The sequence below is a fragment of the Littorina saxatilis genome, linkage group LG2 (genome assembly GCF_037325665.1).
Source record: "Littorina saxatilis isolate snail1 linkage group LG2, US_GU_Lsax_2.0, whole genome shotgun sequence".
NCBI lineage: Eukaryota > Metazoa > Mollusca > Gastropoda > Littorinimorpha > Littorinidae > Littorina > Littorina saxatilis.
The window spans coordinates 98,397,972-98,415,896 of record NC_090246.1 but is presented as its reverse complement, the minus strand read 5'-3'; the positions used below and the strand labels follow the sequence as shown (position 1 = coordinate 98,415,896).

General features: G+C 44.4%; 1 protein-coding gene and 1 long non-coding RNA gene across 2 annotated transcripts in view; one reads left to right on the top strand and one right to left on the bottom strand.

Annotated features, from left to right (window-relative positions):
* The window catches only part of LOC138960286 (uncharacterized), a 262,895-nt gene that overhangs the window by 72,057 nt on the left and 172,913 nt on the right, over positions 1-17,925 (top strand). The gene's annotated exons all lie outside the window — the stretch shown is intronic.
* On the bottom strand, positions 191-14,198 carry LOC138960455 (uncharacterized). The gene is made up of 7 exons (XM_070332364.1): positions 13,887-14,198; positions 7,753-10,287; positions 3,493-3,625; positions 2,810-2,926; positions 1,263-1,471; positions 622-844; positions 191-303 (listed from the first exon to the last, which is right to left on the bottom strand). Exons 1-7 carry the CDS (start codon positions 14,196-14,198, stop codon positions 191-193), a joined length of 3,642 nt encoding a protein of 1,213 aa, XP_070188465.1.

Sequence of the window (17,925 nt, the reverse complement as noted above, 5' to 3'; positions counted from 1 at the left end):
TCCTGATGACAAGAAAGCAATTGTGTAGCGTTGTGACGGACCACTCCTCGACACAGTCTCACCATCACAGCCCCAAGCAAGGAACACACGGTGATCACTGCCACTGCTGCTGTGCCCAGACCATAGGCTGAAATCAGTAGGAAAAGCGTCTACCATTGTACTTCTGATAACAAGAAAATCGTATTGACAATTAAACCATGCTGTAGTGACGGCCGACTCCTCGACACAGCGGTTTCGCCATCACAGCACCCAACACGGAACACACTGTGATGACAGTCACTGCAACCGTGTCGAGGCCATAGGCTGAAATGAGCACAGAAAAGTATCATATGAATGTACGTGTGGAGCACTAGGTCTCATCATAGTACAGGCAATGGTTTAGTGACACTCCCCGTTAAAAGCACAGTCTCATCATAGTACAGGCAATGGTTTAGTGACACTCCCCGTTAAAAGCACAGTCTCACCATCACAGCAACCAACAAGGAACACACTGTGATCGCCGCAAGTGCAGCTGTTCACATGCCATGGACTGGAAATCACCACAGAAAATGCATTCATTATAATACACTATACGTAAATGTTCTCGCGCTAGAGCGAAAGAGAGAGAACAAAAATGCTCACTCTGGATGGCAGACGCAGCCACTCCGTCATCCACCTCAGCTCTGTCGAAGTGATCATGATCATGATCCTCCTGCAGGTAGAAGTCGTCCGAGTGTGACGTCAACCATATCTGTTGCAGGAGGGAGGGGCATAGCTGATAGAACTGCGGCATCGTCAGTGAGTCGCTCTCGTTCTTCAAGACGATGTTCACCAGCTCTCGGGCCGAGTGCTTATGGTAGACGTACTGAAAAACACATTTTTAATACAGAATGCAGAATGCTGTATTACCCTAGGTTGGATATTCGTCCTGATTTTGGGGCTAAAACGGCATCCTCTCAGATCATACGTACGTACACAGCCTAAAACATTCAGATGCATAAAAAGACTCAACATGCGTCGTTAACTTATTTCTGGTGCATATTTTCATTCTTACACATAGAAAAGTGACCTGCTTTCACTGGCTGATGCTTCATGAAATAAGTTCAACACTACTAGTATCAGACTGTATCAGCTCAACTTTGTAAACCCACTCTTGTGGGTTTTGTTTGTTTGTTTGTTTCTTTACCTTAGTTGCATGCATGCAGACTGCTTCATCCACGCTGTTTGGCCTTTCTTTAACTATTTTGTCTAATAGTAATACAGTTTTTTTTTTATTCGCCTACCATATTCTCCGACACCGCCCAAGTGTTTCTCTTGGACTTTGCAGCATCATCATTAGAGCGTTGATGGTGCTCGTGTTTGTTGAGTGACCAGTTGTTTCGTGAAACAGACTCTGGTTCTGCACTCAGATTGTGTGTCTGGTTTCTCGTTTGACCTTGTCCTCCTTTGCTGCAGTTCCGTTTCTGTATCGAGTCTAGCAAATGCTGAACACCTGCAAGAAGAAACAAGTCGCGTAAGGCGAAAATACAACATTTAGTCAAGCTCAGTCGAACTCACAGAATGAAACTGAACGCATCGCATTTTTTCCGCAAGACCGTACACTCGTAGCATCGTCTGTCCACCGCTCGTGGCAAAGGCAGTGAAATTAACAATCCAGAAAAGCGCGGTAGCGGTTGCGCTGAGGAGGATAGCACGCTTTTCTATATCTCTATTCTTTTTAACTCTCTGAACGTGTTTTTAATCCAAACATATCATATCTATATGTTTTTGGAATCAGGAACGGACAAGAAATAAGATGAAAGTGTTTTTAAATCGATATCGGAAATTTAATTTTAATCATAATTTTTATATTTTTAATTTTCAGGGGTTGTTTTTAAACCGAATATAACATATTTATATGTTTTTGGAATCAGAAAATGATAAAGAATACGATAAACGTAATTTTGGATCGTTTTATAAAAAAATAATTTTAATTACAATTTTCAGATTTTTAATGACCAAAGTCATTAATTAATTTTTAAGCCTCCAAGCTGAAATGCAATACCAAAGTCCGGCCTTTGTCGAAGATTGCTTGGCCAAAATTTCAATCAATTTTATTGAAAAAATGAGGGTGTGACAGTGCCGCCTCAACTTTTACAAAAAGCCGGATATGACGTCATCAAAGACATTTATCGAAAAAATGAAAAAAGTCTGGGGATATCATACCCAGGAACTCTCATGAAAAATTTCATAAAGATCGGTCCAGTAGTTTACTCTGAATCGCTCTACACACACACACAGACACACACACATACACCACGACCCTCGTCTCGATTCCCCCCTCCATGTTAAAACATTTAGTCAAAACTTGACTGAATGTAAAAAATAGGGATAGAAGAAATTGATACCAAACTGTTAAGTTTTCAGAAAAAAAAGGAGAATATCAGTAAAACAAAACCCACCACACAATGTTACAGAGATGGCGGGGAACAACCTTTTGATTTTCTTTTTCCTTTTTTTCAGGGATGGCAGGGGATTGGTGTGGGTGATTTTGACATATATGATTTACAAAAGAAATCACAAACAAAGAAAAATCAAAAACAAGAAACAGACAACAGATAATGCACAATAGAAATACAGGGAAGGTTAAGACAGTAAAGACAGTGAAGACACGGGGTTGACGTGGTGTTGTGGTTAGATATCTGGGAGGGATATAAACAAACATGTGCAAAGAACAATAACCCTGTCGATGACGGTTGGCACAAATAGCAAGTCTGAACACGATTTCTCTCACGCACACAGGAATATAGAACTTTAAAATAAATATACAGCTTCAGTTATTGAAACCTACCTGCCACGGGCATAACGTGCCCATAATCACAGCCGGCCTCTCTGTCACCGAAGTTGAAAAAGAGTTGAGAGACAAAGTCAAACTGGCACGGTTCGTGATCCGACCCATGTCTCTGTCCTAGTCACAGAAAAAAATGAGTTTGAACAATAGTTTAATTAGTAATGCGACGTGGTGCCAAAAAGGTAAATTCCATGTTTATGTACAATGAAAATGGTCATTAAAGTATTCTTATCCTATCGTATCTTATCGTATCTTATCAAGTAGCTGAACAACATTCGGTGTGCAAATTGAGTAGTCATAAGCAAAGATATTGCTGGTCACTTTGTCTTACGAATGCTGTTATATTATTACTCTAGTAAACCTGCATTGCCATTAGTGATGTCACATTCGAATTTAGAAAACACTGGAAGCGTTACACGAGTGAGTTGGCTGACGCCTTCAATAAAACTCACGAGTTTTTACATGATATAAAGAAAAAGCAGCCACATATCTCATTATTTCGCCAAATTGTAGCTTTATTGAACACAATATCAATTTCCAAACTTTTGATTAGAATCCTGGACAAATCGGCTGTCGAAAGTTTTTTCTAAGTACAGCGGATTAAAGTAATACTCGACAGAAAGAGTTTAGCAAGTACATGCAGCCGTACATCTTGAGAAAAAACGTTCGACATACACACATACCTTGCAGCAGGTTGGTGACGATAGCGGAGCTCAGGCGCGCAATGAAGTCGTGAAGGTCCCGGTGGCAGTTCTCTGCGTTCACAGAATGCAGTCTGGTTGCTGAATTTGTTGCAAGAGCGTGAACGCTGAAACACTGTGGATCAAGCAGAACAAGAGTGATCAGTAAATGGTTTTAACGTCCTCAAGGGGCATGCTCTCAAAGAGTGAACCTGGATGTTTGTACATCATTATTGGCATTTTGAATACTCGCAACCTTTGCAAAATAATTGTAGGACCGTTGGCCCGATGTTTTACAGTAGAAAGAAAACAAAACAAAAAAAACAACAAAGGATTTGTTATTTTAACGCCGTTTACAGTGCAAAATACAATGAGAAGGAGGAGGAGGAGGAGAAGGAGGAGGAGGAGGAGGAGGAGGAGGAGAAGGAGGAGGAGGAGGAGGAGGAGGAGGAGAAGGAGGAGGAGGAGGAGAAGGAGGAGGAGGAGGAGGAGGAGGAGGAGAAGGAGGAGGAGGAGGAGGAGAAGGAGGAGGAGGAGGAGGAGGAGGAGGAGGAGGAGGAGAAGGAGGAGGAGGAGGAGCAGGAGAAGAAGGAGGAGGAGAAGTAGGAGGAGAAGGAGGAGGAGAAGGAGGAAGAGGAGGAGGAGGAGAAGGAGGAGGAGGAGGAGAAGGAGGAGGAGGAGAAGGAGGAGGAGAAGGAGGAGGAGGAGGAGGAGGAAGAGGAGGATGAGAAGGAGGAGGAGGAGAAGGAGGAGAAGGAGAAGAAGGAGGAGAATGAGGAGGAGAAGGAGGAGGATGAGAAGGAGGATGAGGAGGAGAATGAGGAGGAGGAGAAGGAGGAGGAGGAGGAGAAGTACAAAGAGGAGGAGGAGGATGAGAAGGAGGAGGAGGAGAAGGAGGAGGAGAAGGAGGAGGAGAAGGAGGAGGAGGAGGAGAAGGAGGAGGAGGAGGAGGAGGAGAAGGAGGAGGAGGAGGAGAAGGAGGAGGAGGAGGAGGAGGAGGAGGAGAAGGAGGAGGAGGAGAAGGAGGAGAAGGAGGAGGAGGAGAAGGGGGAGGAGGAGGAGGAGGAGAAGGAGGAGGAGGAGAAGGAGGAGGATGAGAAGGATGAGGAGGAGGAGAAGGAAGAGGAGGAGAAAGATGAGAAGGAGGAGGAGGAAGAAGAAAGGAGGAGGAAGAAAGGAGGAGGAGAAGGAGGAGGAGGAGGAGGAAGAGAAGAAGGAGGACGAGGAGGACGAAAGGAGGAGGAGAAGGAGGAGGAGAAGGAGGAGAAGGAGGAGGAGAGGAGGAGGTGGGGTAGAAGGAGGAGGAGGAGGAGAAGGAGGAGGAGGAGGAGGAGGAGGAGGATGAGAAGGAGGAGGAGGAGAAGGAGGAGGAGGAGGAGGAGGAGGAGGAGAAGAAGGAGGAGAAGAATGAGGAGGAACAGGAGAAGAAGGAGGAGGAGAAGTAGGAGGAGAAGGAGGAGGAGAAGGAGGAGGAGGAGAAGGAGGAGGAGGAGAAGGAGGAGGAGGAGAAGGAGGAGGAGGAGGAGGAGGAGAAGGAGGAGGAGGAGGAGAAGGAGGAGGAGGAGGCGAAGGAGGAGGATGAGAAGGAGGAGGTGAAGGAGGAGGAGGAGTAGGAGGAGGTGAAGGAGGAGGAGGAGGAGAAGGAGGAGGAGGAGGAGGAGAAGGAGGAGGAGGAGGAGAAGGAGGAGGAGGAGGAGGAGGAGAAGGAGGAGGAGAAGGAGGAGAAGGAGGAGGAGGAGGAGGAGGAGAAGGAGGAGGAGGAGGAGGATGAGTAGGAGGAGGAGGAGGAGAAGGAGGAGAAGGAGGAGGAGGAGAAGGAGGAGAATGAGGAGGAGGAGGAGAATGAGGAGGAGAATGAGGAGGAGGAGGAGAAGATGGAGGAGGAGAAGGAGGAGGAGGATGAGAAGAAGGAGGAGGAGAAGGAGGAGGATGAGGAGAAGAAGGAGAAGGAGGAGGAGGAGGAGAAGGAGGAGGAGAAGGAGGAGGAGGAGGAGAAGATGGAGGAGGAGAAGGAGGAGGAGGAGGAGAAGAAGGAGGAGGAGAAGGAGGAGGAGGAGAAGGAGGAGGAGGAGGAGAAGGAGAAGGAGGAGGAGGAGAAGGAGGAGGAGAAGGAGAAGAAGGAGGAGGAGGAGAAGGAGGAAAAGGAGGAGGAGGAGGAGGAGGAGAAGGAGGAGGAGGAGGAGGAGAAGGAGGAGGAGGAGAAGGAGGAGGAGGAAAAGGAGGAGAAGGAGGAGAAGGAGGAGGAGGAGGAGGAGGAGGAGGAGGAGGAGGAGGAGAAGGAGGAGGAGGAAGAGGAGGAAGAGCAGGAGGAGTAAAAGGAGGAGAAGGAGGAGAAGGAGGAGGAGGAACAGCAGAACATGAAAACAAGAAGGATGACGAAGAGGAAGAAGACAAGAGCGAAGAAGAGAACAAAACAAGTCGCGTAAGGCGAAATTACTACATTTAGTCAAGCTGTCGAACACACGGAATGAAACTGAATGCACTGTATTTTTTCACCAAGACAGTACAGCTTCGTCAATCCCCGCGTGAAGGAAATCGCTCACCTTCCACGTGCAAAACGTAGTGATATTGACACGCCAGATTAGTGCGGTGGCGTATTGTGCTAAGCAGGAAAGCGCGCTTTTTATATTTAGTCAAGTTTTGACTAAATATTTTAACATCGAGGGGGAATCGAAACGAGGGTCGTGGTGTATGTGCGTGTGTGTGTGTGTGTGTGTGTCTGTCTGTCTGTGTGTGTGTGTGTGTAGAGCGATTCAGACTAAACTACTGGACCGATCTTTATGAAATTTGACATGAGAGTTCCTGGGTATGATATCCCCGAACGTTTTTTTCATTTTTTTGATAAATGTCTTTGATGACGTCATATCCGGCTTTTCGTGAAAGTTGAGGCGGCACTGTCACGCCCTCATTTGTCAACCAAATTGGTTGAAATTTTGGTCAAGTAATCTTCGACGAAGCCCGGACTTTGGTATTGCATTTCAGCTTGGTGGCTTAAAAATTAATTAATGACTTTGGTCATTAAATATCTGAAAATTGTAAAAAAAAATAAAAATTTCAAAACGATCCAAATTTACGTTTATCTTATTCTCCATCATTTGCTGATTCCAAAAACATATAAATATGTTATATTCGGATTAAAAACAAGCACTGGAAATTAAATATATAAAAATTATTATAAAAATTAAATTGTCCAAATCAATTTAAAAACACTTTCATCGTATTCCTTGTCGGTTCCTGATTCCAAAAACATATAGATATGATATGTTTGGATTAAAAACACGCTCAGAAAGTTAAAACAAAGAGAGGTACAGAAAAGCGTGCTATCCTTCTTAGCGCAACTACTACCCCGCTCTTCTTGTCAATTTCACTGCCTTTGCCATGAGCGGTGGACTGACGATGCTACGAGTATACGGTCTTGCTGAAAAATGGCATTGCGTTCAGTTTCATTCTGTGAGTTCGACAGCTACTTGACTAAATATTGTATTTTCGCCTTACGCGACTTGTCTGTTTTCTTGTTAACTTTCTGAGCTTGTTTTGAATACAACCTATCATATCTGTATGTTTTTGGAATCAGGAAATGATAAAGAATAATATGAAATCATTTTTGGATCGATTTCTTAAATTTTAATCGTAAGACTAATTAATCTATTTGTGTTAATTGTGATCACATTTTAAGAGTAAACATGACATATGTATATATTTTTAGATTCAGAATGTTATGAAGAATACGATGCAATCAAGTTTAAATCTGTTTGCGAAAAATCGATTTTAATGACAACTTTAATGAACAAACTCATTAATTAAATGTTAAGCCTCCAAGCTGAAATGCAATACCAAAGTCCGGGCTTCGTCGAAGATTACTTGACCAAAATGTCAACCAATTTGGTTTAAAAATGAGAGCGTGACAGTGCCGCCTCAACTTTCACGAAAAGCCAGATATGACGTCATTAAAAAACATCTGGAGATACCATACTCAGGGTTTCTCATGTCAGGTTTCATGAAGATCGGTCCAGTAGTTTTCTCTGAATCGCTCTACACACACACACACAGACACACACACATACACCACGACCCTCGTCTCGATTCCCCCCTCTATGTTAAAACATTTAGTCAAAACTTGACTAAATGTAAAAAGACATCAATGACAGTGACTGGGAACAGAACACAAGAAAAACAATTAACTGAGAGAAGAAAGCCGCAAATAAAGCCCAGAATCTTTGACATCGACAAGAGTGTCAAGTTCAAACTCCCCATCCTACAAACCTTATGCCGAGGGACAAAGTCCTCATCACCGACGCCAGCAGTGTGACTCAAGAACCTCTCAGGGTTCCACTTGTCCAGTGCCTTCAGGAGCTTGATCTCCAGCGAAGTCACAGCCCGCTGGACGATCAGGGATCCACTGCTGCGGGTACTCTCCACCTCGCTGCACACCCGGTCCACCCAGGCCCGAGGGGAGGAGACGTGATCTTCGGGCTCTTCTGGACACTTTTCGTTGACCATCTGCTCCACCGCGGCGAAGAGAAGTCGGCTGGCAATAACGCTGTGGTTGAATGGTGGGTGTTCTTCGGGGTGGTTAGCACCGGGGTGTGGTCTTCCTCTCTCTGGGCGATGTCCTTGTGGCGGACTATGATGAGCTGCTGCTGGAACTCCTGACGGGGAAGAGTCCGGTGAGGAAACGGAAGGTGTCGGTGGCGTTGTTGGAGTCCTGGGTGAGGCATCCGTTGAGGGAACCGTCGTGGTGGTCTGTGGGAGCATTGCAGACGTTTCTGGAGGAGTCTGAGAAGGCACAGTCGTTGTCGGAAGCGATGAGGTAGTCATGCGGCCTTTTGTTGGTAGTCCTGTGGTAACCCTGCGACCTGGGGATGGCAGTCTTGCGGTAGTCCTGTGACCTCGTCCTCCGCTGTTTCCACCGTGTGCTGTGCCATTCCTGGGAGAGGACGCTCGGCGGTGATCTCGACCGTCATTATTTGCATGCTCATGACCGTTTTCATCACGGTGATTTTCCTTGTCATCATAGTCATTTTCATCACTGTCCTCTTCGCTTGTCGAATTGTTATTGTCGCTGTTGCGATCTTCGTTAAACCTGTTCTGACCCCATTCGCTAGAAGAAGGACGTCCGCTGACTCTGTTGCGCGAATAATGTTGAGATCCTCCTGAGACTTCATTATGGTGTGGTGAGCGTTTCTCCGCATCAGTTTCATTGCCATTTTCCACGTCGTTCGTTGTTGTAAGCTCGACTGCCGTAGTCGTTATCTGAATTCTTCCAGACGTATCCTCTCCAGATTCTTGAGTTTGAGGTCTCTTCTTTCTTCTTCTTCTTCTGCGCCCTTTGGACCCTCTTGTCTGTTGTTCTTCTGGTGCTTCGCTGGCTTTCTGTTTTCGTCGTCGTTTTGCCTTGTGGTTGCTTCGTGAACGCGAAGGTCTGTGCCCTGCTGTGTTATTGCGCATAAATGCTTTGTGTTTTTCTGTGGTGTTTAGCGTAACCGTTGTTTCGTGGCTAACAGTGTCTGTGCTGGTAAGACTTTGCGTCGAAGAAAGCTGGGTTTCATCGCGCTCTGTCATCCCTGTGTTGGTACGATTCGAACTTGTAGAATTCTGGGTATTGTAGCGCCCTGCTCTAACAGTAAAAGTTGGGGAAGTTTGAGTCTCAGAACGCCGAGGTGCCCTCTCGGCTGTGTGGGTGCTGCGTTCAGAAGTTTGCGTTCTTCCAGAGGTGGGTTCAGGCCGGACAGAAGAAATCCCTTCAGTAGTGGGCTTGGCACTACTCGACTCTTCGGTGCTGGCCTGGTGTGTAGTGGGCTTAGGAATACTCTGCTCTTCGGTGCTGGTCTGGTCAGAACTGCTCTCACTTTGGGTGGTGTTCAGTACTTCCTCGCCGTGTTCCACAGCAGCTGAGACGTTCCAAGCTCTGCTGTCCCACTCTGTAGTACTGCTGTCACTGTGCATGCTGGTTTCGTGGACCTCCTTCTCGTTGTCTTCAGTCTCTGACAATCCCCACCTTTTACCATCCCGCCCAGCAGGTCTGCTCCACGTTTTGTGGGCAGAGTAGTCCGTTTCGTTATCATTATCATCATCGTTGTCGTCGTCGTCGTCGTCGCCGTCGTCGTCGTCGTCGTCGTCGTTGTCGTGGTCGTCGTCATCGGCATCTTCTTTTCTTTCGTCGTTTTCCGAGTCGCCAGACCGTCTCCTGTCCTTGTTGGCGTTCCACTGGTTGGCAGAGTTCCCTCGAGTTGCCTGGAAGCCGCCCTGGCGGTGGTTGTTGGCCCTAAACTCTTCGGGAGAATTTTCAGCGTACCCTCCTTGGGAAGGGAGCTGTCCATTGTGCACTTGCTGGCCGTACATCTGGTCCTGCTGCACCCACCAAGGACTCTGAGGATGAGGGGGGAGCATGTGGTAGGGTTCTGTCTCTGCGTCGCCACCGCTCTGCTGTTGATAGAACTGTCCCAGGACGTTGCCAGGTTGGTTCCCGAAAGCTGCCGTGTTGGAAATCCCTACACCGTCTTCTGAACTTCCAGATGAGTCAGGGTTTGAAATCGTCAGCTGCCCTTCTATGCCGTTGAGAGTATCGTCGTACAAGAGAAAGCCCCCTGCGTGAGGTATGACGCCACTTGCTTGCTGAGGCGATCGTTTGCGAAGGTTGTGTGAATGTTGGGATGTCTCCGGCCTCTTCTGACCTTGAGGATCTGTGATGGGGTAGGTGTCAAGGTCACCGCTGAATATGCCTTCGAAATCGTGCGTGTGCGTGTGCCTTTGCTCTCGTCTGCTTTGTGGTGGTTGTCTGACCGCTTGCTCTACCACCTGCAATGAGAAAACAGGTTTCATTGAGTTATCTGTTTGTCGCATCGAAACAAAATGTTGATTTAATTCCTTTGTTACATGGGCGGCTAACTCACATCTTCCACAAACAATGTTGTTAACAAACAAAACCCCACACCAATCGTACAACTTACGCTAAACACAACAGGTGCTCTCAGCGCTATCGTCATCTTTATGAACTAAGGCCAAATAAAAATATGTGTTGGTTTAGGGTATAACGTGGTCGGTAGGTCGGCTTTTTTTTCTTTCTTTTTTTCTTAAATTTAATCGATTTTAAAGGAGGTTACTTCCCTTAGTCTCGGTATGGTTCGCAAAAACAGGACTGGGTGGCCGAGTGACTGGGTGGCCGAGTGACTGGGTGGCCGAGTGACTGGGTGGCCGAGTGGTAAGTGCACTTGCCTCGGAAGCGAGAGGTTGCGAGTTCGACCCTGGGTCGGGGCGTAAGCAATTTTCTTCCCCCTTTCCTAGCCCAGGTGGTGGGTTCAAACTGCTAGTCTTTCGGATGAGACAAAAAACCGAGGTCCCTTCGTGTACACATTGGGGTGTGCACGTTAAAGATCCCACGATTGACAAAAGGGTCTTTCCTGGCAAAATTGTATAGGCATAGATTAAAAAAAAATGTCCACCAAATACCCGTGTGACTTGGAATAATAGGCCGTGAAAAGTAAACATTCGCCGTAATTGCTTGAGATTTACTGGCCGATGTGGATGCGTGACATATTGTGTAAAAACATCCATCTCACACGGCAGAATTTAATATGTAAAGCGCTTAGAGAACGTCAAGCGCTATATAAATCTCCCATATAAATAAATATAAATAAAAATGTGCCAACAATGAAAAATTAGGGTCGTCGGGTTACCCTAAACCAACATTATACGTTAATTGGATCTGTGATCCAAACATGGCTTTTGGTCAATCGAGATGGTAGTTTATTCCACGAGCCCGTAGGGCGAGTGGAATAAACTGCCATCGAGATTGACCAAAAACCATGTTTGGATCACAGATCCAATTAACATATATATCTCGACATTCACTGGTCTTAGGGTTTTTGTTTTCACAGAAGAAAGAAACTTGCTTGAACACGGACCACTTCTCCGAGCAAAATCCACAAACCTAATCACTCGCATTTCATTCCACGTCACAGACATACGCTTGAAAAAGTAGTCCTGGCCAATTGTATCGTGTTTGAAATTATAATGAATTCAATTTTTCTTGGGTTTCAACAAAAAAGCAATGGTCTGGAAGAAAGAGAATACAATTTTGAAACGGCAATGAACAGTAATGAACAACAATAAATGAAATGAAAATACGCAAGTTCTCCCAACAGCACATCGACCTTTCCGACTTAGGGGTGTTGCAGGTAGCTCTGTTTCCTCCTTGGGGATGAAGCTACCAGGGGAAGGGATTGTGTTGGAGGTGCGGGTAGAGGGGTAGCCCTCCCGGTGCTCCCCCTTGGACCTCCCTAGTCTAGGACCCTGGGTCTTCGCGAGGTGGCCATTGTGGCGTAATCCCTCCGGACTAGCATAACGTTTCCCTATCCCAAGACCGACCGTGCGTGGTCTATGACCACATCCTCTACGAGGTGACCCTATCAACTAGGCAGCGCAAGCCCCTAGGCGAAACACGGCGGATCTAGAGGAGAGAACCTCGATAAAAAATTTGAGCTGCCATGAAGACGGAGCATGTTGGCTGAGGACAGCGGGCAGACCTTCTGTGCCGACACCCATCTACAGGAGAAAACCAGGCATGCACGCATCAAACCCAACATGGCCATACAAACGGATATTCGACGGTAGGTCGACCGATTTCATTTTGAGAGGCGGGTAATGTGCGTAAGGTTTGTCAATCAAGGGTTTATTTATTGATAATGTTGATGGTGAGGGATTTGATCTGGCAGTTGGTGAAAGGAATGTTGTTTGGAAGGAGGTTTGCAAGATCGATCCGCTCCGGGGTCATTGAACTCATTTTCGTCGGAGAAAATGTTGATCAGTTCTTCTTTTGTGAAATCCCCTCTTTAGGATAATGGGCTCGCCTGCTCTGTGCATCAGCCGACACATTGTCCTGAAGTGTGTTGGAGCCGCTCGGTTTGCAGGAGATTCTTTTTCTTCTTCGACAGTTCATCCTCCGATACTGTAGCAGAACGTTTCATCTTTTTTAAATTTAGTCAAGTTTTGACTAAATGTTTTAACGTAGAAGGGGGAATCGAGACGAGGGTTGTGGTGTGTGTGTGTGTGAGTGTGTGTGTGTGTGTGTGTGTGTGTGTGTGTGTGTGTGTGTGTGTGTGTGTGTCTGTCTGTCTGTCTGTCTGTCTGTCTGTCTGTCTGTGTGTGTGCGTGTGTGTGTAGAGCGATTCAGACCACACTACTTTTTTTCATTTCATTTTCCACACTACTTTTTTTCATTTCATTTACTGGACCGATCTTTATGAAATTTGACATGAGAGTTCCTGGGAATGATATCCCCGGAATTTTTTTTTCTTTTTTCGATAAATACCTTTGATGACGTCATATCCGGCTTTTTGTAAAAGTTGAGGCGGCACTGTCACACCCTCATTTTTCAATCAAATTGATTGAAATTTTGGTCCAGCAATCTTCGACGAAGGCCGGACTTCGGTATTGAATTTCAGCTTGGTGGCTTAAAAATTAATTGATGACTTTGGTCATTAAAATTCTAAAAATTGTAAAAAAAAAGAAAAAAAAATTTAAAACGATCCAAATTTACGTTTATCTTATTTTTCATTATTTTCTGATTCCAAAAACATATAAATATGTTATATTCGGTTTAAAAACAAGCTCTGAAAATTAAAAATATAAAAATTATTACTAAACATTTTTTTCCGAAATCGATTTAAAAACAATTTCATCTTATTCCTTGTCGGTTCCTCATTCCAAAAACATATAGATGTGATATGTTTGGATTAAAAACACGCTCAGAAAGTTAAAAAGAATAGAGATAAAGAAAAGCGTGCTATCCTTCTCAGCGCAACTACTACCCCGCTCTTCTTGTCAATTTCACTGCCTGTGCATCGTGCGGTGGACTGACGATGCTACGAGTATACGCTTTTGCTGTAAAAATCCAGTGAGTTCAGTTTCATTCTGTTAGTTCGACAGCTTGACTAAATGTTGTAATTTCGCCTTACGCGACTTGTTTCACTTTCGAGTATGCGGACGACTGAACTTGACCGCTAAAAAGTAGTCCTTTCGGAATCATTACGCCGAGTCTGAACATGAGGTCCGAACATTGTTTTTAGGCAGGATCTAGGTGAAAGCGATGCTGTTCTTATCTCTGTATACAGTCGAGAGAGAGAGAAATACATGTCGAGACATATATTTTTATTTGGCCTAATCGAGATAAGCACGACTCATTGGCATGATGTAGCTTCTGACTGTATTTGTACTCATATCAATGATTCTGAATTCCTCCTCTGAAACTATGCGACTCTCTACCAATAGCTCCAACTTACTGTTGTTTACATTAAGAGTGCTTATCTCCCTTTGTTGACATATATTATCACTAATGCCAGGCAATGCTTGTTTAGTATTCTCCATTCCTCAAAACGCAACCTACGAACCTAACTCACCTGATTGCACGATAGTTTCCCTGGGCAGTCATGTCTATCCTGGCAACCGAGACCCGCCATCAGAGCTTTCCCCAGGGAAAGCCACGCTCTGGACACAGTCAGCTCTTCAGCCCTTCCCCCTCCGTGGGAAGGACCCGGGGGCCTGACCCCATTCCCACGAGAAGGGCCTGGTGGCTCGCAGTTGTCTGGCTTGGCCAGCTTGTACACAAGATGATCCAGATCGTCTGGATGACGCTGACAGGAGGGATCCACATCTTGAACCAACGCTGTGAGGCCCAGCGCTGTGGTGATGATGAGGTGTGATAGATTCATCGGAGCTGGAATACAAGTATGTGTGTACAGGTATAGATAACCAGATGGCTCTAGGGAATACTTATGAGATTTGTTTCCTTCTTGTAACGGTCGAGAAATAGTGTGCTTTTTATATTTAGTCAAGTTTTGACTAAATATTTTAACATCGAGGGGGAATCGAAACGAGGGTCGTGGTGTATGTGCGTGTGTCTGTGTGTGTGTGTGTCTGTGTGTGTGTGTAGAGCGATTCAGACTAAACTACTGGACCGATCTTTATGAAATTTGACATGAGAGTTCCTGGGTATGAAATCCCCGAACGTTTTTTTCATTTTTTTGATAAATGTCTTTGATGACGTCATATCCGGCTTTTTGTGAAAGTTGAGGCGGCACTGTCACGCCCTCATTTTTCAACCAAATTGGTTGAAATTTTGGTCAAGTACTCTTCGACGAAGCCCGGGGTTCGGTATTGCATTTCAGCTTGGTGGCTTAAAAATTAATTAATGACTTTGGTCATTAAAAATCTGAAAATTGTAAAAAAAAATAAAAATGTATAAAACGATCCAAATTTACGTTTATCTTATTCTCCATCATTTGCTGATTCCAAAAACATATAAATATGTTATATTCGGATTAAAAACAAGCTCTGAAAATTAAATATATAAAAATTATTATCAAAATTATTTTTCGAAATCAATTTAAAAACACTTTCATCTTATTCCTTGTCGGTTCCTGATTCCAAAAATATATAGATATGATATGTTTGGATTAAAAACACGCTCAGAAAGTTAAAACGAAGAGAGGTACAGAAAAGCGTGCTATGCAGCATAGCGTAACCACTACCCCGCTCTTCTTGTCAATTTCACTGCCTATGCCGTGAGCGGTGGACCACGAGTATACGGTCTTGCTGCGTTGCATTGCGTTCAGTTTCATTCTGTGAGTTCGACAGCTACTTGACTAAATATTGTATTTTCGCCTTACGCGACTTGTTATATTTGATTTTGTTTTTGTAACAATCGACTTGAAACAAAAACTAAAACTGAATAAACCCGCAAAATTAAATCATGGAAAATCAAAGTACTGACCCAAGTAAATAAAAGAAATATGCACATTTTGAGAACTTTGGATATGAAATTAGAGAGACAATCAGAAATAAGGTTGATTATTCTATTGGCAGTGTTGCGCCTAACACAAGCAATGTGTATTTACAGGATCACACACACACACACACACACACACACACACACACACACACACACACACACACACACACACACACACACACGTACACATACACACACACACACCCACACACACACACACACACACACACTAACACGCACGCAACACAACACACACATACTTATGCGCAGACAGACAGACGGGAGGACAGACAGACAAACATGCAGGCAGACTTAAACACGGAAACACACACAGACACAGCCACAGACACACAGAGAGACACGCAGACACAAACACAGACATATCCACACAGACACAGCGACACACACACACACACACACACACACACTGACACACACCATCGGAACACGCACCTCACCCTACCCACACACACACACACACACACACACACACACACACACACACACACACACACACACACACACACACACACATACATAATCTAGATTAATCAGTTACCCGCTCGTAACATTAAAATAATTATGTAAAATAGCAAACTTGAACAACACACATGAGGCTAATATGTCTGTAAGAAACACTGAAACAAACGTCACAAGATCTAGAATGACTTAGAAAGGAGAAATAAGGACGATAGTTACCTGTGTGGAGAAACGGTCACGAATTTGGTTCAGAGAAATCAAATCAAACAAATGTGTTTGTTGACAAACCGGGCTATACACAAGCCCTCACATAAACGCTACAAAACACAAGCCATTATTTTGCGCATATAGCTATGTCCACAAAACTCCCTTTTGTGTTCAAAATAGCTAATACACTGTATACATTTTATCTCAGACACACATGTTCCGGTCCTATGTACTGTCTTCAAGCATGAAGACAGTGACTGGAGCTCTGCAGCAAAACTAGCAAAAGGTATGATAGCAGAAGTGTCACCCACTTTTGTTCGCGATGACACTGAACAGAGAGGAAAAGTTTACAGCAGTAAACTGTGAACTAAATAAGCTAAAAGGCTCTTTCCCTATTTTAGATAGATAAGGAAGGGTTCATGCGATTTGTCGGGGGTCAGTGAAACCCCAATGGACCCGGTGTTTCCGTAAGGTCATGCGCACTGCTAACTTGAGTCATTGTGACTTCCGGGAAGCTATTATGATCTGCATGGTCACCGAGAAAGCCACACATACAAACAAGTGGTTTTTGTTTTAGATTTTTGTACATCAATGAACGTTCAAACTTAATGTTTTTTTTACTGCTGTTTTTATTTTTACGAAATATTATAAACCAACTCATCTTTTTTTCTTTTTTTTTCCAAACCATCTTTCCTTATTAGTTGTCTGTTGTGCCTTTTGTTCATCCACTTTATAGACCAATAGATCGATGTTCGAGACAATGTTTCGTTTTGTCTATAATGGAACGTTCCATAAAATGACCTGTCGGTTTTGGTTTGTTGTTGTTGTGCTTATTTTTCTTCTTTTTTTTCTTCTTTTTTTTTTTTTTTGGGGGGGGGGGCGAAAGAGAGACAATATTGAAAGAAAGGAGAAAGGAGTTTCGGAATGGGGCGAAAGACAGACACTAATGAAAGGAGAAAGGAGTTTCGGAATGGGGCGAAAGACAGACACTATTGAAAGGAGAAAGAAGTTTCGGAATGGGGCGAAAGACAGACACTATTGAAAGGAGAAAGGAGTTTCGGAATGGGGCGAAAGACAGACACTATTGAAAGGAGAAAGAAGTTTCGGAATGGGGCGAAAGACAGACACTATTGAAATGAGAAAGGAGTTTCGGAATGGGGCGAAAGACAGACACTATTGAAAGGAGAAAGAAGTTTCGGAATGGGGCGAAAGACAGACACTATTGAAAGGAGAAAGGAGTTTCGGAATGGGGCGAAAGACAGACACTATTGAAAGGAGAAAGAAGTTTCGGAATGGGGCGAAAGACAGACACTATTGAAATGAGAAAGGAGTTTCGGAATGGGGCGAAAGACAGACACTATTGAAAGAAGAAAGGAGTTTCTGGAATGCGGCGTTTATTTGAATGAAATTTTGAGCACGGCAAGCGAAAGAAGAAGGAAGGTGATGTGGTGACAAGTGTCGTCTGACCCGGAAAAAGGGGAGGTAGGGAGGAGCGCACGTTTCCGTTGTGTAAATATGTTGACTCTTGGGACTTACAGCTCGTGTGGAGTTTGCTTCCGTCCCCCCTAAAACTGTGATCGTATTAGACTTCACTACTTACATCGTTTTGTCTCCGCCTCCTGCCTCCTTCCTAAATTACCGTCACCCTTCCCCTTTCGACCACTCTAGCGGACTATTGATTTCTTCTTTTGTTTGTGTTTCTTGCTTGTTTGCTTGACAATCTGATTTAAAATGATGCGCGGTTGAAACTGAATGGAACACTTCGTCCACTGCTGAGACCTAACACTAAGTTGACCTCCTTTCTTTCTTTCTTTGTTTCTTTGTTTCTTTCTTTGTTTCTTTCTTTGTTTCTTTCTTTCTTTGTTTCTTTGTTTCTTTGTTTCTTTGTTTCTTTCTTTCTTCCTTCCTCTTTTTCTTTCTTTTTTCCCTTTCTTTGTTTGTTTATTTATGTTTTTCGTTCT

What these genes read in the sequence shown, in the direction of transcription:
- LOC138960455 (XM_070332364.1), bottom strand. Translation starts at nt 14,198, where the DNA reads ATGAATCTATCACACCTCATCATCACCACAGCGCTGGGCCTCACAGCG. An exon ending in GGAAACTATCGTGCAATCAG is followed by an intron (nt 10,288 to 13,886) that starts GTGAGTTAGGTT and finishes TTCTCATTGCAG; the next exon opens with GTGGTAGAGCAAGCGGTCAG. An exon ending in ACTTTGTCCCTCGGCATAAG is followed by an intron (nt 3,626 to 7,752) that starts GTTTGTAGGATG and finishes CTTGATCCACAG; the next exon opens with TGTTTCAGCGTTCACGCTCT.